Source organism: Cyprinus carpio, chromosome B4 (genome assembly GCF_018340385.1).
Source record: "Cyprinus carpio isolate SPL01 chromosome B4, ASM1834038v1, whole genome shotgun sequence".
Lineage (NCBI taxonomy): Eukaryota > Metazoa > Chordata > Actinopteri > Cypriniformes > Cyprinidae > Cyprinus > Cyprinus carpio.
This window is the reverse complement of record NC_056600.1, coordinates 31,575,932-31,602,344: the sequence shown is the minus strand read 5'-3', so window position 1 is coordinate 31,602,344 and position 26,413 is coordinate 31,575,932. Positions and strand designations below refer to the sequence as shown.

At 38.0% G+C, this 26,413-nt stretch overlaps 2 protein-coding genes across 7 annotated transcripts in view; both read left to right on the top strand.

Annotated features, from left to right (window-relative positions):
• Positions 1–551: 551 nt before the first annotated feature.
• On the top strand, positions 552–24,713 carry LOC109064924 (gastrula zinc finger protein XlCGF57.1-like). Of its 6 annotated transcripts, none has more exons than XM_042722911.1 (4): positions 552–617; positions 7,268–7,422; positions 22,578–24,091; positions 24,176–24,713. In XM_042722911.1, the coding sequence occupies exons 2-4, from the start codon at positions 7,338–7,340 to the stop codon at positions 24,272–24,274; spliced, it is 1,698 nt and encodes a 565-aa protein (XP_042578845.1). In that variant the 5' UTR covers positions 552–617; positions 7,268–7,337; the 3' UTR covers positions 24,275–24,713. The 6 variants fall into 6 exon arrangements, with proteins under 6 accessions (XP_042578845.1, XP_042578844.1, XP_042578841.1 ...); XM_042722910.1 differs by having other exon boundaries at positions 22,578–24,175; positions 24,260–24,713; XM_042722909.1 differs by adding an exon at positions 794–862 and having other exon boundaries at positions 583–617; positions 22,578–24,713.
• LOC109049784 (gastrula zinc finger protein XlCGF57.1-like) overlaps positions 564–26,413 on the top strand; it is a 54,003-nt gene continuing 28,153 nt past the window's right edge. The window contains exon 1 of the mRNA XM_042722918.1: positions 564–617. The gene's annotated coding sequence lies outside the window, so the exon portion shown is untranslated. The remainder of the gene's footprint in view (positions 618–26,413) is intronic.

Sequence of the window (26,413 nt, the reverse complement as noted above, 5' to 3'; positions counted from 1 at the left end):
TATAAAAATACCACTTAGTAAATCAGAAATTAAAGTCATCATTAAAGACAATATTAATGAAATGTGGCAGGTTACACGGGATCAGGAGGAGAAAGGAAGACAGTTATATAGCATTCAGAAAGAAGTGATTGTTAAAAAGTGCAGTAATCTGAGGCGGCAGGAGGAGACTATTTTAACAACAGTGTTTTAAAGGTTCTGGGGTTGTTTTTTATTAATAGGAAAACACCAGACAGGATGTGAAAAACATGTACATGTCATATGTAGGAAATATTATAATGGACTGAGCTTAAAAAACTTATCGAGTCTGCCTGGCACACAGTATATAATTAAGGCTGTCATGACTTTTCTAAAAGAAACTCAGCCTGTAAACAGGATTGGAAGTTTGTTTGTTTTTTTAATACACAGAGAAGACTTTAAAATTTTATATCCCAATGAGTTCACACTTCAGTCATGCAGACGACGGTAATGTACTTCGTTTGCAAACCACCCAAAAAAAAAAAAAAAAAAAAAAAAAAAACACAGAAGTAGTAGTAGTAAACGAACTTTTATTTTGTACTGGCGAGGTGATGTCATAAGACTGCGCCACGATCCCGCATCTGTGTTTCGACTGAAGAAAGGTAGGTGCTTTAAACATTTAAAGTGTTTAAATCGAAATAAAACTGAAAATAAATTATTACTGGATGCAACACTGTAATGCTCGATGTAGTTCCGGAGAAACGGAGCTTTTCGGAACATTTTCGAGTAAACTGAATCGGTTTTCTTCTGAAAGTGATTGAATCGTGTCTGTCTGCAGACATCAGGCCGTTCCTCAAAACCGAGTTCAGACTTCGCTCGGTCGAGTCGGGAGTGCGCGCACAAACCGGTAACTCATTCTTCACATGGGACAGCAGTGTACTTGATAACATCAGTCAGCTCACTGTATGAATACAAGACGACGTAATATGATATCAAACACGCTTTCGTTCTTCATTTAAACATGTTAATAGTCACAAAGATGTGGTTCAGAGAACGAGTGCGAAATGATAACAAGCACCACTGCTTTGTTTTCTTCAAAATATAAAACATAACCCTTTCGTTTTCATTTTAAAAATATAAAACACATTAATATGTGGTTTATTGAGCACGCATACTCTGATTATCTTCACTGTATAGCATTTAGCCTGATAAAATGAAATATGACAAGCACAACGCTGCCTTTTTTGTGATATGTCAGTTTTAATGAACAATATAGCCATTATAAAATAGTAAGTGTAAAGTATAAGAGACTTGTGTTGCAATTCTTGGGTCAGTTTGCTTTACGATGCAAGGGTTTTCTGCAAAATTGAGTTGTATCCGAAACCTACTTTTGCGAACTAGTCCTAGGTTTTTCACCCAATCGGAACCAAACCACTGCAGAAATGTTCTCTGGATGCTGAATATCAATAATTATGAAAAAAAAAAAAAAAAAAAAAGTTGAAATTTAGATTTTTGCATGAAACAGTATGCCAAAAAGCGTATATGCTAACGTTCAATAATGAACTCGATATAGCGTAGCTTGTCAGTGAACTGCGGCTTTACTGACGAGATGCGCGTGATCATATCGTTCAATAAGTTGTCCAGCCTTATGACATGGTAACAGTAATATTTTGAAAATTATGCGGGTTTTCTCCTCTGCCAATAACGCTCGCTGGTTGGTGCGAAATGCATTCTGGGATACCTGTCTCTCACAAGTCCGCACAAGTAATCTGCCGATGCATCCTCAATTAAAGGGGCGGAGCAAGAACACATCCGGGGATTTGAACTGTACTTGGCTAGATGTGAACTTTGAATTGGAACAGTACTTGGTGCGACGACTGATGACGTTTCACAAGAACACAATTACAGACAAGAACACATATTGAGAAACGGCTATTAGTGTCCGGTTCATGAACAAATCGTTCAATTTAACCGGATCTCCTTGGTGAACCAGTCAAACCAGTTCACCAAATCAAACTGAATCGTTTGAAACGGTTTGTGTCTCCAGTACGCACTAATCCACAAATTACTTAAGTTATTCTTTTTATAAATGTGCCTGACGTGAAATAAACCAATATGCCAAGTTATTCAGTTACTCCTAACAGTACATTGACTGAACTGGTGTGAAAAGAGAACCAATGATGGGATGTGCACTAGCAGAGCAGCTGGACTGAGCAAGAGTTTAGTGAACGTACACACACACTGCTAGTGGCTCTCCTTCTCGAGTTAAGAACCGGTTGCATTGGTTTTCGGATCACCCGGTTCACTCGACCGAGAACAGGTTTCTTTCGGACATGTCTGATTTGAGAACCTTTGAGCTGATAATATCGTATCAGTGTTCCCTCTTATTTTTTTTTTCTTGCTGAGCAAAACTTTTCTCTATTGGGTGGACATTTCGGCCACCTGAGCAAAAACATTCTCTATACCAGACCTGTACAGTGCGCACACAAAAAAGTGTGTAACTTTTAACTTTAATGTGTTATTTGTATTTAATTTGACCCGTGACTAAATGATGTACATTTTAGGATACCTGGGAATTTTTTTTTTTTTTTTTTTAACACAGTATAATACACTGCCATTCAAAAGTTTGGGATCAATAATGTTTATTATTTTATAATGTTTATAAGTTTCTTATGCTCATAAAAACTGTATCTATTTGATAAAAATATTGAATATTATTTCACAAAATAATATTGTAAAATTATTGCAATTCAAAATAAAAGTTTTGTATTTTTTTTATTCTTGTAATGCAAAGCTGAATTTTCAGCATCATTACTCCAGTCTTCAGTGTCACATTATCCTTCAGAAATCATTCTGATATGCTGAATTATAATCAATGTTGGAAACAGTTGTGCTGCTTAATATTTTTTTAGGACCTGTGACATTTTTTCAGGATTCTTTGATTCTTTAAAAAGAAGAGTGTTTATTCAAAATATAAGTTTTGTGTTACAATATGCAATATACTTTTAAGTTTGTTGTCAGTAATTTATTTAATTTAAAAAATATATTTTGAAATTCTATTTTGAATAAATGCCGTTCTTTTTAACTTTTTATTTAACAAAGGATCAAAGAAAAAAGTATCACAGGTTCCAAAAACAAAAATATTAAGCAGCACAACAGTTTCTACACTGATAATAAATCATCATATTAGAATGATTTCTGAAGATGTGACACTGAAGACTGGAGTAATGATGCTGAAAATTCAACCCTTAGGGGTTGACAAACGCAGATATGCGTTTTGTGGCATAATCTCCTGATAAGGCCGAAAATAACTTTAAAAAAAAAATCACACTTTCAGTTTTGATCGTACAGATAAGAGCAATACATCAATTGAATCTGTAAAGGGTCTACTTTTATTTGTATCCACACATAATAACAACAAAACTTTGTGCATTTATAAAATAAAGAAAACAAACAGGGTGCGCTGTCTGCAACCTTGGTTCTGCATGATCTTCATTTAGAAACGCGTCATTCAAATGAACTGTAAATGATATGTATACGTGTATTTATATGTATGTATATCTTGTGTTTTTGAACTTTTATGCTTACCTCCCCCTGGCAAATCCTGTTTGTTGTAATTAATTTTGCTTTCCTTTTCCTTTTCTATGTTAATGTTATTTCTTGATAAAATATATTGTATGGTATTGTTCTTTGAATTAAAAAAAATAGCCCAAAACCAGCCCAATCGCATTTCGAGGGGGGTTCCCGTGTTTCCCGGGCATAAAATACACAATTTTTTTGGCGAGGTTCCCCCAGTAAAATTCCCATTGCAGGGGTTAAATATCTGGAACTTGAAAAACAACCGAATCATCGCACACTGACTCATATCGATGATAATAATCGATTCTCATTTTTACGGAACAATATTGATTCTTAAATCCCAAGAATTGTTTAGTCTAGCCTGTTTTCACAGGGTTCGTACGGGTGCTTGATATCCTTGTAAATGCTTGAATTTTTAGTGCAGTGTTTTCAAGGTTTGAAAAATGCTTGGATTTTGGATAAAGTGCTTGAAAATGCAGTTGCATTGGTTACATAATATTTGCTTTCTTACTGAATAGTTACTTATTATTATTATTATTATTATTCTTTACATATAATAAGCAGCTCTGCTCAAGTCTGCGGGTGTGGCTGTAGTGTGATCTTTATTAACGCGCGCCCTCTGATGGAGCAGAGCGGGAGATAAAAACTTGCCGGGAGCAGAGTATGTGAGCGGAGTGGTGCGGCAACAATTTCCTGCTCCCGCTCCACTCCGCGCTCACTGATACCAGAAACACCGCTCCGCTTTCGCTCCATGGCTAAAGTATTTCAGTATGTTTGAAATGTTATGTTCATAATGTAGCCTATATTAAAATAAAAAATAAAATAACAGGAGAGTTTCAAAGTGGCTTAGACTATTGTGTGCAAACTTTTTTCCTACCACATGCCAAAGTAATAACATGGTTGTCAGCATTAAAATGTATAATTGCTGCTTTCTGCTGTGCAAATTTAGTTTGTGATGAAAATAACTAAATTTTTGTCAGTTATTTTATCTACAGATCGATGCATTTCTTCTTTCTGCTCATTCAAAATCAGATATGGATTATGGATGAAGTAGCACTGTAAGATTACATTTGTTTGAATGCATTATTGCGAAAGCGATTGCGTGTGAATGTGCTGTACCTGTTTAAATCATGCTTTAACCCAAAAATATTCAGTAAAAGGAACAGACAAGCTCCTTGAGAACTAGCCTGTAACTTCCCCCTCGGCTATTGCCATCATAATAACTTTATGATTTGAGAGATCCATCAGTATCAAGCTATAATATGTTTAACGTGTGTTGCTAAATATACAGTTATATTACGGGCCGTTGCCATAAATTGTACTCGTGGTGGAGCGCTCTTGGAGCGAGTGAAAACCACGACGCTCCGACTTTTAAAAATCCACTCCTTGCTCTGGTCAAAAACACACTGCTCCACTCACATACGAGAACTAAATACTTGTTATTATGATTTTTTTTTTTTTTTTCATGGAAGAGTCTGCGTTTTCGAGCCATATAAAAGGTAAACAATAATTTCCCTGCTCAGTTAAACTAAATCTTTAAGACTGTCGCGATAAAAGTGAAAATGAATGAAAAGTGTTTATTGTGGCATATGTTTAAGATCTGCTCACAATGCATACAAATTTCTGCTCACAAATTTCTTTATGCAGGTTTTCCCCCAGCGTTAGGGTTAGGTTGTTAATAATAGACATTATAACAAAGCACACACGGTGTTGAGCGCAGATTAGTCACCATGCTACCATGTTTTTCATGCTACTAAAATGACCAATTTGAAAAATTTAATGACTATGACGTGTCGTTTCCCCCCCACAAAAACATAATCGACATTAATCATCGTCACTTCAAATTTAAGGATATTCAAATGTAAGGACATTCATACAAACTGTTTTGTACCGTTCCAAATGCGCCACCTGCTGGCAATTTGCTGATTTTGTTTAGAACAATGCAAAATTGCTAATGTGCCTTCAAAAATCCAAATGATTTACAAAGTAAGGTGTGTGTGTGCTTTAAATTAAGATAATAATTTTGTGTGTGGGTGTGTTTTAACTTAAGATAAAAACTAGCTACTTTTGACTAATCCATTTTCTTAAAAATAGTTTAAACTTTAATGGCTGAAATGTGAGGTTTATCATTATAGAAAACTTTAGTTATTTGTAAAGAACCTGTTTTTTTTAACTGCAAATCATGTTTTTTACAGTCATTTTATAGTACCAGTCATGTTACCATAGACATTGCCCTACCCTGCTCATACAGTATTCTTTTTATTTTTGCAGGTATTAAAAAGCCTTACAAGCCTTTTTTTTATATATATATATATATATATATATATATATATATATATATATATAATTTATATACTGTATGTTGGTTATTGTAGGCAATATTATATGCAATCCAGACAGGTGGTTTGATATTAGCATAATAACATCTAAACTGAAGAACTCAAGTATGTTTGTAAACATGTAATTTACCAGAGTTGTAAAGTGCTGGAAAATCTTGAAAATGTACCTTGAAAGTTCTTGAAAAGTGCTTGAATTTTACTTTGGAAAAGGTGTAAGAACCCTGGTTTTCAGTTAATGGACGGACTGTTGAAGGGCACTTCCCATCCAATATATCGTAATAAGCATTGTGCTTTGGTACTTTTAATATAAAACGAAGTCTCAGATTTCAAATTCTGCCCATTGTATTGCTGTTTAATGTGGAATGACAGATCGCTGTAGCGCCTCAGTTCAACAGACGCAGCACGAGGCACACATGAACTGGTCATCTCCTCCACATCAGCTCAAAATAAAAGTGACTAAATATCTGAAGATAAGTTAAAAGAAAGAGTACAACTTTACGATGCGTATCCTGTCTCTGGTAATCGCTCAGTGTTTCAGCCGTGCAAAGACATCAGTATAACGGCTTGTCAACAATGTCACGTAACGTCCCATTTACCTCAGAAAATACATATACGATAAACATAAACTTATTAGTCAGATAGAAAAATAAACTGTAGAGAGGGGCATTTTGCTAAATATATGCACCATATAACATTCATTATAAAATGTACTATTCTTCAATGTTTAATTTATGTTTGAATAAATCCATCACGTTTTTATGATAGACACCATTGTTTGTTTAAAAAAAACAGTTGAAGTATATGTAATTGTAGCTTTATTATTTTAAAAACTGCATTAAATATAATTTTAACTAATCAGTAAATTTGAACCTTCCATAAAATAGTAATGTAGTACCAACTGACTCTCATGTATAATTTACAGCATTAGTTTTCTTTCCTTGAGGAAATATTGCAAGTACTGTACCTGAAATGTATCCAAAATAATCGATATTGAATCGAATCAAATCGTGAAATTTGTGTCAAAACCGAGCCCTAACACTGACGACAGCTGCTGCTCAAAAATGTGTAAATGCAATAATGACATTTATGGATCAACTGCAAATGTTTTCATAAAAGTAGAATTTATGAAATATAACCTATAAATTTATAAATATGAAATAAAAATCTTAATATAAATATTAACATTCTATATATTTTTTGTCATTTTATTATTTGAGTGCTAGTTTTGATTGTTTTTTTTTTGTCCTATCAGGTCATTTAAGGCCATTAACAATCACTCTGACTGACTCCCTCACCAGTGTGCAGACTACAGAACTAGGGAGCTGATTGAGACACACCCAGAGATTTAGTTTGCATTTATTCTTCTTTCTGTTAATTTTTCTTACCCTAAACAGGACAAAGTGTCTAAACACAGAAAAACTCCTGCTGAACCGGCTGAGATCCATGTGACACACGATTATAAAGATGGAGTTTATTAAAGAGGAGAGTGAAGTCATGAAGATTGAAGAAGCATTCAGAGTCAAATATGAAGATACTGAGACACAAATAGGTTGGTTTTCATTCTCAAAACTAAACACACTCATTTGATCCTTATTAAAATGTCCTGCTCTCCAGAAATAAATGATATTTCTAAATTTGTGACCATGTTTAATGACCATGTGGAAATGTGGGTCCCATGAGTGGGTGTGTGAGAGAGGAGGGGCGCTGAAATATCCAGGGCTGGCGGCGTGTGATGAGGCACACCTGAAGCAAATAGAGCCTCATCACCGCCGCTGTTTAAATGCCGAGCGTGCCTCTCCTCGAGAGACTGATCTCTTCCCCCGTGCATGCACGCTGGTGTCTTGTGGGTCCAGAAAGGGTGCGTAGAGGGACTCCCGCGCTGCCAGAGATGTGAGCTGCCAGACCGGTGGTCCGGACAAAGACCGCACCTGTTACACGGCTGTCGGGCTGTTTAATCCTTTCAAGCGCCAAGGACAACGAGAAGGATGAAGCCGCCGCCCCTCGCACCCCGGACCGAAGAGAGGAGCGTGTGCAGCCGCCGGACTCCGGCCATTACCTGGACCCTTCCTTCCTGAACACTGCCCACCTACACGAATCCCTGCAGCACAACGAGGACACCAGATTCCCTATTTATTTTGAACACGCTTTCCCTTTGGACACTTTATTCCCTGTTTTTGTTACTTTTCTGTTAATAAAAAGCCTCTCCGAGGCCTGACCCCACACCCACTGTGTCTTTCGTTTGCTCCTCCCGCCACAATATATACAGGTGCATCTCAATAAATTAGAATGTCATGAAAAAGTTAATTTATTTCAGTAATTCAACTCAAATTGTTAAACTTGTGTATTAAATAAATTCAGTGCACACAGACTGAAGTAGTTTAAGTCTTTGGTTCTTTTAATTGTGATGATTTTGGCTGATCTGACAGTTGAACAGAAGACAATCATTGACACCCTTCACAAGGAGGGTAAGCCACAAACATTCATTGCCAAAGAAGCTGGCTGTTCACAGAGTGCTGTATCCAAGCATGTTAACAGAAAGTTGAGTGGAAGGAAAAAGTGTGGAAGAAAAAGATGCACAACCAACAGAGAGAACCGCAGCCTTATGAGGATTGTCAAGCAAAATCCATTCAAGAATCTGAGTGAACTTCACAAGGAATGGACTGAGGCTGGGGTCAAGGCATCAAGAGCCACCACACACAGACGTGTCAAGGAGTTTGGCTACAGTTGTCGTATTCCTCTTGTTAAGCCACCCCTGATCCACAGACAACGTCAGAGGCGTCTTACCTGGGCTAAGAAGAAGAACTGGACTGTTGGCCAGTGGTCCAAAGTCCTCTTTTCAGATGAGAGCAAGTTTTGTATTTGATTTGGAAACCAAGGTTAACCAAGTTGGTTAAATGACCATGGTGTTGGTGTGCTTGACTGGCCAGCAAACTCACCAGACCTGAACCCCAGAGAATCTATGGAGTATTGTCAAGAGGAAATTGAAACAAGAGACCAAACAATGCAGATGAGCTGAAGGCCTCTGTCAAAAAAAACTGGGCTTCCATACCACCTCAGCAGTGCCACAAACTGATCACCTCCATGCCTCGCCGAATTGAGACAGTAATTAAAGCAAAAGGAGCCCCTACCAAGTATTGAGTACATGTACAGTAAATGAACATACTTTCCAGAAGGCCAACAGTTCACTAAAAATGTTTTTTTTTTTTATTATTGGTCTTATGAAGTGTTCTAATTTGTTGAGTGAATTGATGGGTTTTTGTTAAATGTGAGCCAAAATCATCACAATTAAAAGAGCCAAAGACTTAAACTACTTCAGTCTGTGTGCATTGAATTTATTTAATACACAAGTTTCACAATTTGAGTTGAATTACTGAAATAAATGAACTTTTCCACCACATTCTAATTTACTGAGAAGCACCTGTATATATTAGGGGTGTAAAGGCCCGTTCACACCAAGGACGATAATGATAAAGATATAGTTCTAAAAATCATTCTCAATATTAAAGAATAGGCCACACCACAACTATAACAATAAAGCCACAGAGAAACAACATCGTTGGAATCACTTTCAGAATGATTTTTTCCAGCAGATGAACGATAAAAATATTGACAGCCAATCAGAATCCACCCTGCTGTAACAAGCTCGAGAATTTAAAGAGGTAGACGCGTGCGCTTAGAATAAACAGATGATATTGTACACTGGTGTGGACGCTAATATCATTATCTTATAGTTATCTTTATAGTTATTGTTCTTGGTGTGAACGGGACTTAACGGTACTTGTTTTTGTACCAAACGGTTCACGGGGTAAATTTCAAATGATACTGATCAACCCTATGCCCTACTCCTTTCAAAGGGCAGAGCCCTTGGAGTGGGGACTTTGGAGTGAGCAGGACATGTGGGGGCCATTATGTAGTCGTTAGGAATGCACTTGGCAAAGGGAGCGATGTTATTTCCTCATTATCTTCAGGTGGGATGTTCCTGTGACAACCAGCACGGTGTCAGTCAGCAGATGTCGCTGTTTTAATGGCATAAATGTCTTTTTATTGTTGTTAGAATAAACATACATTTTATATTTTAAAAACATACCGTTACACCCCTAAAATATATATATATATATATATATATATATATAGATAATGAAATTGAATACTAAAAAATTCTTTCAAATCACATGAGCCAATATTTTGTTATATTTTACATTTTTATATTATATAGAGAACATAAATGTTTAAACTGACAAGGTTTACACTTTTATCCACTAAATGAGCTAATTTTTTTGTTTTTACTTTATGCCTGCTACAGGTCTCAAAAAAGAGTTCTCCTAAATAGCAGTAAAAGTTTTTAGCTAAGTTTTTTCTTAAAACCTATTTACAAAGCTTGTGAGACAAACTTTTACTAAGGAATAGACAGAAGTCTTAAGCTAAGAGTAAGGGGCGGGGTTGACCTTGTTGCTATGGATGATGTCAGCATGCGTACTAACTATGCACACAGTGATTGGCTGATTATTTATTATTATTCATAGAAATATTGTAGAGCGCAATATTATGTTGCCATATTCAAATAAAGGTTTTAAAATAAAAATGTTAATGCCATATTTAAATAAAGATTTTAAAATGTAGGCTAAGTGTCACTAATTAAACAAGTAGGCTATATATTCAGCTAATTGTCAGCCTCGTATGCTTCTCACAAACAATTAGTCAATAATGCTTTAGGGCTGCCCTCGACTAAAGATTTTTCTGGTCGACTAGAAGTCGTTTATTTTAAGCATTAGTCGACTATTAGTCGCATTTGTATACATAAACCATATAAATCATAATAATGAACCTTTAATTGCCTACATAGCCTAATAAGCACTCAAGCGCATGCAAAAAAGGCTTGCCTCAGCGCACCGGAAAATATAATAATTATGAATTTGTTAGGGAAAAACAGCATGTACAATGCATTAACGTTTTAATTTATTGTAACGTCATAATTTATTGTTAACCTAGTGCTTTCTGTTTTAAGCTTCAGAGATGAAGTCTGCAACAATAGCTGGGTTTCCATCCAAAGTTGCGCATTTAACTTAAATGCACAAATTTGGAATATCGCACAAAACATTTGCTAACGAGCACCGTTTCCATCCAATGAGTCAAAGAGAATAAAATTGTCACTTCCTGATAAACTGGCACTATACATCACTAAGAAAAGTAGGAGAAGCTACTGAATATAATAATTTTCATATATAATAAATTACATTACTTTTTTCTAGACGAAACACAATGAATGTGGTTGCTTTCGGAGGTGGATGCTGCTGTTTGGGAAAGCAGTAGTTTAACAGTTCTGGGAGACAATTATACAGAAATATCTTGATGTCAGACTTTGCATTTCCGAATGACCATAACAACATTTTAGATGCTGTGAAATGGGATTGGTCCGCTGGTTAGTCAGGATTTACCATCCCATAGCACAAAGTCACATGACTTTTTTTGATGCCCTTGGAGGAATTTATTCGCAAAATGCATTTCCATCTCCCATTATTCGCATTAACCCTTTTTTGCACAAGTCAAAAACCACCTCAAGTGAGCATAAAAGAACAAAACTGGACGCGAGAACAGCTATATATTAAGGATATAATTAAACATTTGGAGTTTGGATAACCTCCAAACCAATTAGAAAAAAATGTTTCTAAAATGTTTATATTCCGAGGTAGATTGCTGGCAACAGCCTTTTTAGGATATTTCAGATATGGTCTTAGTGACTTAGGAGTCCTCTTCACTACTCCTAACATTTCACAGATTTAAGAGCTAATTTTAGCGCTAAAACACTTTGTGAAATACTCTGAGCAAAAATTTAGGAGTCCTACATTTAGGATTGACACGCCTATTATTTTTAAGATTTTCTCCTAAATTCCGTGAGTTATGAGCTACTTTTAGCCTTAAGATGTTTTGTGAATATGGGCCCAGGTCTATAACATGTTTAGCTATAAAAGGGATGTCTTAGAGAGGTAGAGTCTCTCAGAAGTAAAGATGGGCAGAGGCTCTCCAATCTGTGAAAGAGTGCAAAAGAAAAAAGACTGTGGAATACTTTAAAGTGGAAATGAAGCAGTCAGTCAAGTTTGCATTATTTAGGAAAATAACTTCCATTTTAATAAAAAGCAAACATGATTAATGTAACCCATTTTAAAGAAAAAAGGTTTTGTTATAGCTTTTGGAGAAAGGGCGCCGCCATCTTGCAGTATCACCACATGTGACGTCACGGGGTTGGTTCGCTCTGATGGCCAGTGCAGTAATATAAGCATTTCTTTACATTTTGTACACATGCTTGTTTTGAAATGGAGGAAGATGACCTTGAAACCACTATTAAGTCCATAATAAGTGCAATTGCCTATGCATTAGAGCAGTGGTTCTCAACCACATTCCTGGAGGACCCCCAACACTGCACATTTTGCATGCCTCCTTTGTTTGACACACCCATTTCAAGTCTGTTAACCCTTTAGGCGCCAGGTTTTTTACTAAAACGTTCGATCCTTAATTTAGGCGCCAGGTTTTTTTTCCTAAAACATTAAGGATGACCCAAAGTTTATTTCGATTTTTCCATCTTTTGACATCTTAAGGGTTTCTTGGATTATAAAATGAAAAGCTAAAATATCTTCCCCCCCAAAATAAGTATGATACTGAAAGATAGAGACATTACTTCTGTAGAAACAAACCGAATTATAGATTTTCAACATACAGTAAGCATGACCATGTATGGGGCATATAGTTTATTTAACAAACACAAGTAGACAAGAATGTTTTTCCAAATCTAATTTGCACAGTATCATGAGATGGCAAGATCAGTGTGTGTGGCAGGCCGTCTGGTTGCTAGCCTTAATCGTGTTTGTGTTGTTTTTACTTACTTTTACAATGTGGACTCTTCTGGTATATGATCGCCAGAAACTGCTGAACATTAGATTAAATATGGAAAAATGCTAATTTATAATTCTGGTGGATCGAAAACCTCACCTCACCTGCACGAGTTTACCTGCGTATCTTCGTTTCCTGCTCCCAGAAAAAGCGACATCGTCGGGGAAAACTGGCGGAACCTGCTGATAAAAATTAAATTCCGTCTGGCAGTTTCCCGTAATCTCCGTAGAACATTAGCGGAGTATCAGATAGATGACTGCAACTATATTTCCATGCGTTCTTTGGATCCTGTCTACACCTGGCTGGTAAGTGGTCGACGCCGACAAGGAGTCCAGGGCTCCCGTTCCGTGTCTCCCCGCTTTCGGAGAGGTAGAGTTAACACATCGTGCCTACGGGTGTTGGATCTGAGCCACGGATAGCAATTAACCCAGCTCCGGCCAGGATTGCCCTGGTAAATGCCAGGTCGCTGGTAAACAAAACTTTTATCTTAAATTACTTTTATACCTCAAATAACTTGGGTCTACTGTGCGTGACTGAAACCTGGATGAACGAGGGTGAGTTAAGCCCCTTTTTCGGTTTTTTTTTCCTTTAAACTGTGACTTTTTTTAACTCTCCAACGAATTACAGGACGGGGTGGATTGGCACTTTTGGTGGGTTTTCTTTAATTCACGACTTATTTGCGATTAGTTTTAAGGAAAAATTAAAACTGTCGTCGGGTGATGTGCAACTTCTACTCAAGCTTTGAGCTGATTGTATTTGAGCTGAATCAACCTGACCCAGTGCTATGCGCTGTGATTTATCATCCTCCCAAATACCATAAAGACTTCACAAACGACTTTTCCGATTTTCTGGCTGAAATCATGCCGAAGTATGACAGAGTTTTAATTGTTGGAGATTTTAACATCCATATCTGTTGTCCCTCCAAGCCATTGGTTAAAGACTTCTTAAAATCTCACGGAGTCGTTTAACTTGATGCAGTTTGTGGCTAGCTCTACACATGAGCAATGGACACCACATAAGACCTGGTTTTATCGTGTGGTCTACCTGTTAACAATATTAATGTTTTGTGATGCTACTTTTTCTGACCCAATGCCTGTGTTATTCGAGATTTCTTGTTTCTGTAGTCCTAAACCATGTGCTCCTGCTCGTCGCTGTCGCGCATTTAACTCTTTAACTGCAGAACGGTTTACTGATGTTTTTAAAAGCACAAATATGGCCTTCTCAGTGTCCACTCAGCATTATAATACTGATGAGTTAACATCATTTTTTATACTTCTTGTCAGAATGCACTGGACATTGTTGCCCCTTTCAGGACTATTCGTGCTAAGCCAAAATCTGAACCATGGCTAAATGACATTACCCGTGCTGCTAGGCACGAGTGCAGGAGAGCGGAACGCCAGTGGAAAAAAAGATATGCTGCAGGTTTCGTCTGAGATCTTGAAAGACAGCTTGTTTAAATATCAAAAAACTGTAAAAATGGAAAAGTCAAGGTATTTCTCAAATGTCATCGCAAATAATTCTCATAAACCTAGTGTTCTGTTCAACACTATTAATTCTGTTTTGAATACATCTCAACAAATGAGTTTGGAATTTTCCAAAGAAACATGCGAAAACTTTTTGCAGTTTTTTAATGACAAGATTGTGACTGTTAGAGCCAATATTGTTCATCCTTCTGCTGATATGTCTTCTTTATCTGTGAGCACCTTTGTTTTTAATCAGTTCAAGCCAGTGTCTCTTGCTTGTTTAAAAGACATCATTGACAAAATGAATCCATCTGTTTGTCCCACAGACATTATTTCCCCAGATTTCCTAAAAAAGGTTTTTGAAACCCTTGGCCCTAAAATACTAATGATTGTAAATAGTAGTCTCATTCATGGAGTTGTACCCCTACATTTTAAACACGCAATAGTGGAACCACTGATGAAAAACCCAACCTGGATTCATCGGTTCTTACTAATTTTAGACCCATTTCGAAACTTCCGTTTCTTTCCAAAATATTGGAAAAAGTTGTTTTTAAACAATTACTGTCCTTTCTAGACTTGCATGGTTTGCAAGAAATGTATCAATCTGGGTTTTAAATCACTCCACAGCACAGAAACGGCCCTGTTAAAAGTTTTTAATGATTTATTGTTGGCCACTGACACAGGTAACTATGCTGTTCTTATGCTGTTAGATCTTACTGCTGCTTTTGACACTATAGATCACAACATACTGATCTCTCGTCTTGAGCATTGTGTTGGTATAAAGGGTGCCGTGTTACAATGGTTTAGATCTTATCTGGGTGAAAGAACTTTCACTCGATACGTCTTGGGGAATTTGTGTCTTCTACTGCATCTCTTGTATGTGGAGTCCCTCAGGGTTCCATTCTTGGACCCATTTTATTTTCCTTATATATATTACCTTTAGGGTCCATATTTAGGAAACATGGCATCTCATTTCACTGTTATGCAGATGACTCGCAACTCTATCTGCCTTTTAAAACGAAACAATGCAAACTCTATAGCACCTTTGTTGAGATGTCTTGAGGATATTAAAGCCTGGATGGCCTCCAATTTCTTAAAGTTCAATGAAGATAAAACTGAAATCATTTTGTTTCGACCTGGTGGTACCATCAATACCCCTGATGTAGATCTTGGTGACTTAAAGTCATATGTGAAGCCCGTTGTAAAAAACCTAGGTGTTTTAATGGACGGTGACTTTAAACTAGATAAACAGATTAATTTGGTAGTTAAATCGTGTTTTTATCAGTTAAGGCAATTATCTAAAGTCAAGTCATTTGTATCTTTTACTGATTTTGAGAGGGTCATCCATGCTTTTATATCATCCCGCCTGGACTATTGTAATAGTCTCTATGTAGGCATTGGTGAGGCATCTCTAACACGTTTGCAGAGGGTACAAAACGCGGCTGCACGTTTATTAACAGGGACACGCAAACGAGACCACATTACACCTATATTAGTTTCCCTTCACTGGTTGTCAGTTCGTTTTAGAATTGATTCAAGATTTTACTTTTAGTTTTTAAATCATTAAATAACACTGCTCCTAAATACCTCTCAGATCTATTACAGCCATATGCTCCATCCAGAGCACTTATGTCTGCTGGGCCAACTGCTTTTAGTCTCCCCCAATGCAAGATTAAAGAGTAGAGGTGACCGTGCCTTTGCAGTAGCGGCCCCGAAACTCTGGAATAATTTACCTTTGTACATTAGGCAGGCACCTTCACTTGCTGTTTTTAAATTACATTTAAAAACATATTTGTATAGTACAACATATAACACAGTATGAGAGTTACCTGTTAGGAGTTCTTTTAAGTGTGTGTTATAAATCATTATTGAATTTATTGCATATTTTATTGTGTTTTTATTTATTATATTTTATTCTTTTTATGGTTTTTAGTTCTACTGTTTACTTTATATTGTATGTACAGCACTTTGGTGAACACCTGCTGTTTTAAAAAGGTGCTCTATAAATAAACTTTGATTTGATTTGATTTGATGACGAGACAAGACGAGAGACAGACAGCGTGCCGAGTGTGCACAGCTCGGACTACTGTCATTGTCATTGCGACTCCCCACCCTACCTCCACGTTGTCCCCTAACTGTCCTATGAATACTTCGACCTCGTCTAACATACCCAGTGGCATAAGTCTCCACCACAATACTGTCGCCGCGATTTCGGTGAGGCGCACGGTCAGAAGACAAAGCTAGTGCGGTAAAAATCTCCCCCCTTGTTCCCCACAACACTAACACGCCTGCTAACTTCGCGATGAACACTCCGACCCCGGGAAACATTGTTCCCAGCACTGACATTTGGCAAAGGACCGTCTACATTGGGCAAAGGATTCACCGTTTGTGCTTGGTGTAACGTTAGGGCTTTACTTTCACTTTCAGAATCACCGTCACCTTCTGAAGGCAGATATTTCCCTTCAGAATCAGGGTCCGCGAAGTCCCAACATTTCATTGTGGGTAAGCTTTATTGATGCCATTAGATGATAATAATAATAATAATAATAATAATAATAATCTAATGCAAATACTCGCTGACGTTGACAATATTGCTCTGATAAAAGGGCTCACTCTCACACTAGCTCCGCTTTTGTTTGCACTAATTCAATGCGCTCTAGCTCGAAGATTTTGTATAGAAACATGACGTTTTTTTGAGTCAGAGATGAAGTATGACATGTCTGCTCTCTAGTGGAGGGGAGGTCGAACGAAATTTGACATCCTATTTGACAAAATCGGCCGTTTTATTCAGTGCTGCATCTTGTCGAGTAAACTCGACCGTGGCGCCTAGAGGGTTAATCTCTACTAATGAGCAGGTGACCTGAATCAGGTGTGTTTGATTAAGGAGACATGCAAAATATGCAGTGTTGGGACTCCTCCAGGAATGTGGTTGAGGACCACTGCATTAGAGCATATACGGCGATGAGGCCAAGCAGTAGGACCTATTAGGGGTTGAAGAAGTCATGAACCTGCTGGTTTGGGGTAAAGTGCGGGTCAGAAAAAAATACTCGTTTAGGTGGATACTCCTCAAGTATTTGCATTTGCTAATAAAGGAGCGAAAGAAAACTCAATTTGGTAGCCTACTCGCGTGCTGTCCGAGCCAAGCCGTGACTTTGTGTGTGTGTGTGTGTAAGTGCGGCGCTGCCACTGGCACAAACAGAAATGATCTATCACATTCACAACGCCTGAGTACCGCATTTAAATCTCTTCCAGAAAAGTTCTATCACAGTGTATAAGTCTCAAGTCTCGTTTATTTATATAGCCCTTTCTACTACAACGTAGACCAAAGGACTGTACATCTAAAAGCAAGGAAACATCAAGAAAAAAAACAAAATATAGAATGACAAAGTCAAGAATTAAAAGAAACAGAATACAAATACGTTTTCACACGAGTTTTAAAAACATCAACTGACGGTGCAGATCTTATATCAGTGGGAAGAGCATTCCACAGTCTAGGTCCAACGACAGAGAAAGCTCGATCCCCTTTAGTTTTAAGACGAGTTCTTGGAACAAAGAGCAGTAAACAATTAAAGGACCTTTGAGATCTGCCAGAGTTCATAAGCACCAAATCCTTGATATATTCCGGGGCCAACTCGTGAACAGCTTTATAAACATATAACAAAACCTTATACTGTATCCGATATTTCACAGGGAGCCAATGAAGCCTTTTCAAATCAGGTGTAATATGCTCCCTTTTCTTAGTAGGAGTCAGGAGCCTCGCTGCCGTGTTTTGCACCAGCTGCAATCTTGAGATAAGAGATTGACTAATTCCTACATATAGAGCATTACAGTAATCCAAGTGTGTAGAGATAAATGCGTCAATCACTGTTTCCAGATCAGGAACAGAGAAAAAAGATTTCATTTTCACAATAGTCCTTAACTGATAAAAACAATTTTTTACCACATTTTTAACCTGATGGTCAAACATAAGAGCAGAGTCAAAAATTACCCCTAAATTTCTTATTTTAGGCTGAACGTATGTTTCCCATATACCTAGAAAATCAGCTAAACCACTGTCATCCTTCTTCATCCCAAACACCATGACTTCAGACTTGCTGGCATTTAACTGCAAACAGTTTTGCTGTAACCAACTGGTCACCTCCTTTAAACAAGCAACCAGGGATAAATTAGGACTAGATCCTCCAGCTCCAATCGGTAAATAAATCTGAATGTCATCGGCATATAGGTGATAAGATATACCATATTTCTTAAAAATTTGGCCTAGAGGCAACAAAAACAGAGAAAAGAGAATAGGTCCCAGAATTGAACCCTGAGGTACTCCACAATCCAGAAAAACTGACCCAGAGGAAAAATCCCCAACCCTCACAGAAATTGAACGTCCCCTTAAATATGATGAAAACCATTTTAAAACCGTCCCTCTCATCCCTACAAGAGACTCGCAGTAAAGCTGATTCAGTACTGTGTCCTGCCCAAAAACCAGACTGAAAGACATCTAACAACTCGTTTCTAGCCAAAAAAAGAACTTAACTGAAATAAAACTACCTTTTCCAAAATTTTTGAGATATAAGGCAGCTTTGAAATTGGCCGATAATTATTAAAATCCAACGGGTCAAGAGTAGTCTTCTTAAGAAGGGGCTGAATAACCGCCTGCTTGAAACTTAAAGGAAAAGTGCCTGTATAAAGACTGCAATTAACAATAGCAGTAATACAAGGCCCAGTATAATCGAATGTCGCAGCCAACAAATCAAAGGGCAAAACATCCCAACTAGCAGCTGGGCGTTTCAACTTACCAATAATAAGACTAATATCCTTAACTGAAACCAAATCAAATTTATCAAACGTGCTGACATTTTTTAAAATGTCTCCTGTCAAGCCATTCCAGTCATGAAAACCAGATCTAATTGTGTTAACTTTGTCTAAAAAGACATTTAAAAACTTCTCACAACACTCAGTGGATAGTAGTATTGAGACAGTATTTGAGTTTAAAAACCTATTAATAGATTGAAACAAAATTTTAGTTTAGTATAAGTACCGCATTGAAATCTATTCCGTGCTGTCTCACGCTTGGATGGCTTAAAACACTTTAATATTTAAATGACACGACTTAAAACACATCAGAATGATAAACTTTATTGAGGAAGCAGCACTGGTCCATGATCAAAATATATAGACAGTTTGATGTTGAATATTCATCCAAATTATGGAGAAAACCAAATTATTTGTGTGTTAAAATAACATTTGTGTGTTCAAAATGTAAAGAAATGCTTATATTACTGCACTGGACATCGGTGCGAACCAACCCCGTGACGTCACACACGGTTGTACTGCAAGATGGCTGCGACCTTGCTCCAAAAGCTATAACAAAACGTCCTTTTTTCTTTAAAATGGTTACATTAATTATGTTTGTTATATATTTTTTAATCAAAGTGGAAATCACTTTACTAAATAATGTTAACTGACTGCTTCACTTCCACTTTATTTGGTGTAATGAACTGTTTATGCGGTTTAAGGTTCAAAAAACACTATTTTCCACATACTGTACATTATTGTTTCTCCTCTATGCCCTGCCTTCTGAAACACGTTGATTTTTACAAAGCTCATCAGTCAGAAAAGCGAGATGTGCTGTGATTGGCCAGCTATCCAGTGCGTTGTGATTGGCTGAATACCTCAAGCGCGTGATGGAAATGTTACGCACCTTAACATCTTGTGATGCCCTGCCCTGGAAGACTGATGCCGGAGCGACGAGACATGAACATTTAAAACCCATAATAAACGTGATGTAAACTTGATTTCTAGTCGTGTCCTCTTTTGGGAAGGCCAAACAAAGTAGTTTTGCTTTCTCAACAAAACAGCGCCACACACCGCAGCCTTCAGTGAACGAAGGCCTGAGGCCTAGAGTGAGCGGAGGCCGTCTTGAGTGAGCAGAGGCGGGCGGTCTTGAGAACGGCACGACCAGCGGTTTCTACAAAGGAGCGTCCGTTGGGCTTGCAGCAACCACATGTGACGACCCCGGGCTGGACTCCGCTTCATCATCGCTGAAAGCCGATCCGACGCTCCACAGTGCAAAGTTGATGTATTTACTCAGCGACCAGCACAGGTCAGCTCCAGGCATGACGAAGCGGATATCGTCCTCTTTTGGAAGGCCAAACAAAGTAGCTTGCTTTCACAACCAAACACACAGTGTCTACACGACATGGCGGCGGTGGCGGCAACAACAATACTACAACGAGAATAAAAGTTACGCCTTTTTTGCCTGAACATTTAGGGCGGTGTTATGCAAATCTTCCCACATAGTGACGTAGAGATGTGGGGGCGTGTTAGAACGAGCTGTTTTAGGGGGGTGTGGTTGACTTTTATAAAGAATATCTCTTTGGGTTTGAGACTTTAGTCTTTGCAACTTTACAGATCTTCTTTATGCACCAAGAGCTTGTAACACTCCAAAGAGAAAGGAAAAATTGAAATCGCATCATATGATCCCTTTAAAAGCAACAATGCTCAATGTCAAATTGCAATGGCTTTGCAAATCTCATCATCTACAGTACATAACATTATCAAAAGATTCAGAGAAATTGGAGAAATCTCTGTGTTGGATGCCCTTGGTCTTCGGGCCCTCAGACGACACTGCATCACTCATCGGCATGATTCTCTCATTGACATTAATAAATGGGCCCAGGAATACTTCCAGAAACCACTGTTGGTAAACACAATCTGCTGTGCCTTATGCAGATGCCAACTAAAGCTCTATAATGCAAAAAGGAAGCCATGTGTGAACATGGTCCAGAAGCGCCATTGTGTCCTGTGGTCCAAGGCTCATTTAAAATGGACTGTTTCAAAGTGGAAAAGTGTTCTATGGTCAGACGAGTCCAAATTTGACATTCTTCTTGGAAATCATGGACACCGTGTCCTCCAGGCTAAAGAGGAGAGAGACCTTCCAGTGTGTTATCAGCGATCAGTTCAAAAGCCAGCATCTCTGTTGGTATGGGCAGCTTGCATGTTTTGGAAGGAACTATGAACGTTGAAAGGTATATAAAGTTTTTACAGCAACATATGCTCCCCTCTAGACAACGTCTATTAGGCCTTGTGTATTTCAGCAGGACAATGCAAAACCACATACTGCAACTATTACTACAGCAAGGCTTCTTAGTAGAAGAGTCCGGGTGCTGAATTTGCCTGACTTCAGTCCAGATCTTTCACCTATAAGAGAACATTTGGCACATTATGACATCACTGAATTCAATGATGAACTGCCCTTTACTGAAAATTGAGTGTTTACTATTGTCATTTTGCATTATTTTCCTATTTAATACTGTAAAGTGCTTTGACACAATCTATATTGTTAAAAGCACTATATATAAATAAAGGTGACATTATTAAACGAAAAATACGTCAAAGATGACCACAAACTCTTCAGCAGCTGGAAACCTATCCCAGCCAAGAATGGGACCAAATTCCAACACCAAAACTCCAGAAACTCATAACCTCGATGCCCAGACATCTTCAAACTGTTTTTAAAAGAAGAGGAGATGCTAAACCATGGTAAACATATCCCCGTCCCAACTATTTTTAAACCTGTAGCAGGCATCAAATTTTAAATTAGCTCATTTTGTGCATAAAATTTTAAAATTTCTCAGTTTAAACATTTTTTATGCTATCTATGTTCTATTGTGAATTAAATATTGACTCGTGTGATTTGAAATTCTTTATTTTATTCAAATTTAAAAAGGCAGCGACTATTTGCACTGTAAATAGCGATAGATGCTGTTTACACTGTTAAAATAGCAGGATTTTTCTGCTATTTAGAGTGTAAATTATAATTTTAATTCAAATGATTAAATGTATGCCACCTTATTGGGACAATAAAGCCCTCCCTACACCTACACTTTATTTTTATTTTTTTGTTTTTTTTTTTTTTTTTATTTTTATTGATAAATGTTTTTTTTTTGTGTTTTGAGTTTTTTAATTGGTTTAAAATAATTCGGTAAAAGGCCGATACGAACACAGGTTGATTGCGTCAAAAAGACTACGGTACACGCTTTACCATCTACGCTACTGAAGCTGATGATTGTCGGCAGTCTTTTATAGTGTTGACCATCCCAATCACATGTTTGTGGGTGGAACTAGTGTAAATAGCCTCTGCCAACAAGGCGGGCTATTTGCACTTAGTGTAAATAGACACTCCAATTTTAAAAAACGTCTCAACATTTCCGGAATTCGGGTTGTACATTAACTAGTTTTACATTTAATGTGAAATTGTTTTTTTTTAATTGATTGATAGCACTAGACTGAATGTTAGAATGTCTGTTGCTTTGTAACATTAAACTGGTTTTAACTTTGTATTTGTCTGTTTTCACCTCAGACCTGATGGTGCTTAATGAGAAGAGTCAAGAACTGAATGAAACCGAAAACAAAGATCAGAATGAGAAACAGCATGATTTCAAAACTGAAGAAAAATCAATTAGTTGCTCACAGACTAAAATGACTTCATCACAAACTCAAAAAACAGAAACTGCAAACCTTAATTCCAACATGAGAATTCACACTGGAGAGAGAACTTACACCTGCCAACAGTGTGGGAAGAGTTTCTCACGAAATGGAGATCTTAAGACTCACATGAAAATTCACATTGAAAAGAAACAATTAATATGCTCTCAGTGTGGAAAGAGTTTCACGTGTAAAGAAAGACTTAAGACTCACATGAGAGTTCACACTGGAGAGAAGCCGTTCACCTGCCCTCAGTGTGGAAACAGTTTTACAAAGGAAAAATACCTCACTGACCACATGAGAATTCACACCAGAGAGAAGTCATTCACCTGCCCTCAGTGTGGAAAGAGTTTCACGTTTAAAGGAAGACTTAAGACTCACATGAGAGTTCACACTGGAGAGAAGCCTTTTACCTGCCCTCAGTGTGGAAACAGTTTTACACAGAAAAGATACCTCACTGTCCACATGAAAATTCACACCGGAGAGAAGCCGTTCACCTGCCCTCAGTGTGGAAAGAGTTTCATGTGTAAAGAAAGACTTAAGACTCACATGAGAGTTCACACTGGAGAGAAGCCTTTCACGTGCGAACTGTGTGTTCAGAGTTTCTCATCCAATAACGGTCTTAAGGGTCACATGAGAATTCACACTGGAGAGAAGCCATTTGTATGTGATCAGTGTGGAAAGAGTTTTACACAGAAAAACGGCCTTAATATCCACATGAGAATTCACACTGGAGAGAGACCTTATACCTGCAAACTGTGCGGGAAGAGTTTTTCATTAAATAACGGTCTTAAGGTTCACATGATAAATCACAATGAAAAGAAGCCGTTAATGTGCGCTCAGTGTGGAAAGAGTTTTACGCAGATACACAGCCTTAATACCCACATGATCATTCACACTGGAGAGAAACCTTACACTTGCCCTCAGTGTGGAAAGTGTTTCAGGCACAAAGGAAGCCTTAAGGGTCACATTAGAATTCACACTGGAGAGAAACCTTTCACCTGCAAACTGTGTAGGAAGAGTTTCTCATTGAGTAGCGGTCTTAAGGTTCACATGAGAACTCACACTGGAGAGAAGCCATTTGTATGTGATCAGTGTGGAAGGAGTTTTACGGAGAACAAACTCCTTAATGCCCACATGGGAATTCACACTGGAGAGAGTCCTTTCATCTGTGAACTGTGTGGGAAGGGCTTTAGGGACAAAGGAAGCCTTAAGGGTCACATTAGAATTCACACTGGAGAGAAACCTTTCACCTGCAAGCTGTGTGGGAAGAGTTTCTCATTTAGAAACGGTCTTAAGGTTCACATGAGAACTCACACTGGAGAGAAGCCATTTGTATGTAATCAGTGTGGAAGGACTTTTACGAAGAACAAACTCCTTAAAGCCCACATGAGAATTCACACTGGAGAGAGTCCTTTCACCTGTGAACTGTGTGGGAAGGGCTTCACACAAAAAGAAAACCTTAAAAACCACATGAGAATTCACACTGGAGAGAGTCCTTTCACCTGTGAACTGTGTGGGAAGGGCTTCACACAAAAAGAAAACCTTAAAAACCACATGAAAATTCACTAAAGACAGAAAACTTTTAATTGTCATTAGTGCAAATAGACAGGAATCACCTTAAGAATCATTCAGATTTTCATCTGAAAAAAAAAAAGCCTTTTACATGCCATCACTGTGGAAGGAGTTTCACAATGCAAACATTGAGAGTCACACTGGAGACAGACATTGCTAGTGTCTTCAGTCTGAGAGGAGTTTGTCAAAGCAGCATGAAATGCCATTTGCGAACTTATTCTCGGTAAGAAATTACCGTATTCCCCAGAGTGATGAGGTTAAGAAAAAGGAGCAATTTCTACAATCATCTGTGTATTCTTTCTCAAAGACAATTCAGTTGTAATCAGTGTACTAAATACATTTTTTTGCATTCACACTTAAAGACACATATGTAAAGTCATGATATCCTGTTTGTGTTCTTTGTTAAAGCATATAATAAGAAACATTGTCTGATTGACACCATGACTACTACTATTTCTTGCGTCCTTGACCTCTTTATGCTTCACCATGAGGCTTTTTATTTTCTTTTGTGCATATGTACTCCTGTGACTAGTAGGGATGGGACTATACACCTACCTCCCAATTCGATACTTGGGTGCCAATAAGATATGTATTGCAATATATATATATATTTTTTAAGAAAATTTGATCTACAAGTATTCACCTATCGCAATTTTTTTATTTACATGTTATTACATTTTATGTACACATGCATTGCTTTATTTTATTCCTTGCTTATATATGATGCGGAAGAAAGTTACCTCTTTTAGTTCAGCAGAGGGCAGTGTGTTGTATCAGTGAGTATTACATGACGTCATATCTCTTTATAGTGAAGTGAACACGAGAAAGTGAAAAATGGCAGATGGAATGACAGCTAGAGATATACAACCTGCACCATCACACTTTAAATAGAAAGAATGATGGATTCAGAAACATGATTCACACTTTGGAGCCGTGTTACGTCATCTCCATTAGAGATCTACCGATATATAGATTTACCATTATTTTTCCCGATATTTAAGCATTTTACCATAATCGGATATCGGTTTAGTAATATCAGTATCGTTGATATGTCTGTTATCAGTCTGTGCAAGGGAAGCTCCAGCACCTTTTGTTTTTCCTGCAAAGTATTAAGTACTACGGCACTTCGGTGGAAAAACCCAGTTACACGCCGTACTTGTCCAAGTAACCTGGCAACAGCTGGCAGCTTTAGCTCATGCTGCGAGGCCTGGTTGAGGGTGTGTGCAAAGCACCGGACATGGAGATAGCCAGTTAATTGGGCAGTGGTAGCAATATTCGTTTCATTGTCTGTCACTAAAACTTTCTCAGTGATGCTCCATTCTGGATTTACCATCTTTGGGTAACAACAGCTCCTTTGAATCTCATTCAGTTACTGTTACCTACCCTCTTAAAATACATTTTGTAGTTGTCTGTCGACCCCCAGGACCACTAGGTAACTTTTTGGATGAATTAGATGTGCTGCTCTCAACCTTTCCTGAGGATGGTACTCCCCTAGTTATGCTTGGAGATTTCAACATCCACCTAGATAAACCTCTATCTGCTGACTTCCACACTCTGCTTGCCTCTTTTGATCTCAACCGAGTGTCAACTACTGCTACTCACAAATCAGGCAACCAACTGGACCTTCTTTACACACGACACTGCTCCACTGATCATGTACTGGTTACTCCACTGCACACCTCAGATCACTTCTTCCTCACTCTTAACCTCAGGATGGTTCCTGACACATCACTTACCCCTCCACATGTCATCTTTCAACGTAAGCTACCCTCACTCTCACCTTCCCAGCTATCTGCTATGGTTTCATCTTCGCTTCCTTCCCCTAAACTGAGAGTATCTTTTGATGCTAACAGTGCTACAGATACTTTCTGCTCCACTCTTACATCTTGTTTAGACACTGTTTGCCCCTTGTCTTCCAGGCCAGCCCGTACCACCCCTTCAGCCCCTTGGTTATCTGATGTTCTACGTGAACATCGTTCTAAGCTTAGAGCTGCTGAAAGGGTGTGGCACAAATCCAAAAATACTACTGACCTTAATGTGTATCAGTCACTCCTCTCTTCCTTTTCTGCTAATGTCTCCACTGCTAAAAGGACATACTACCATAACAAAATTTACAATTCGTCTAACTCTCGCATG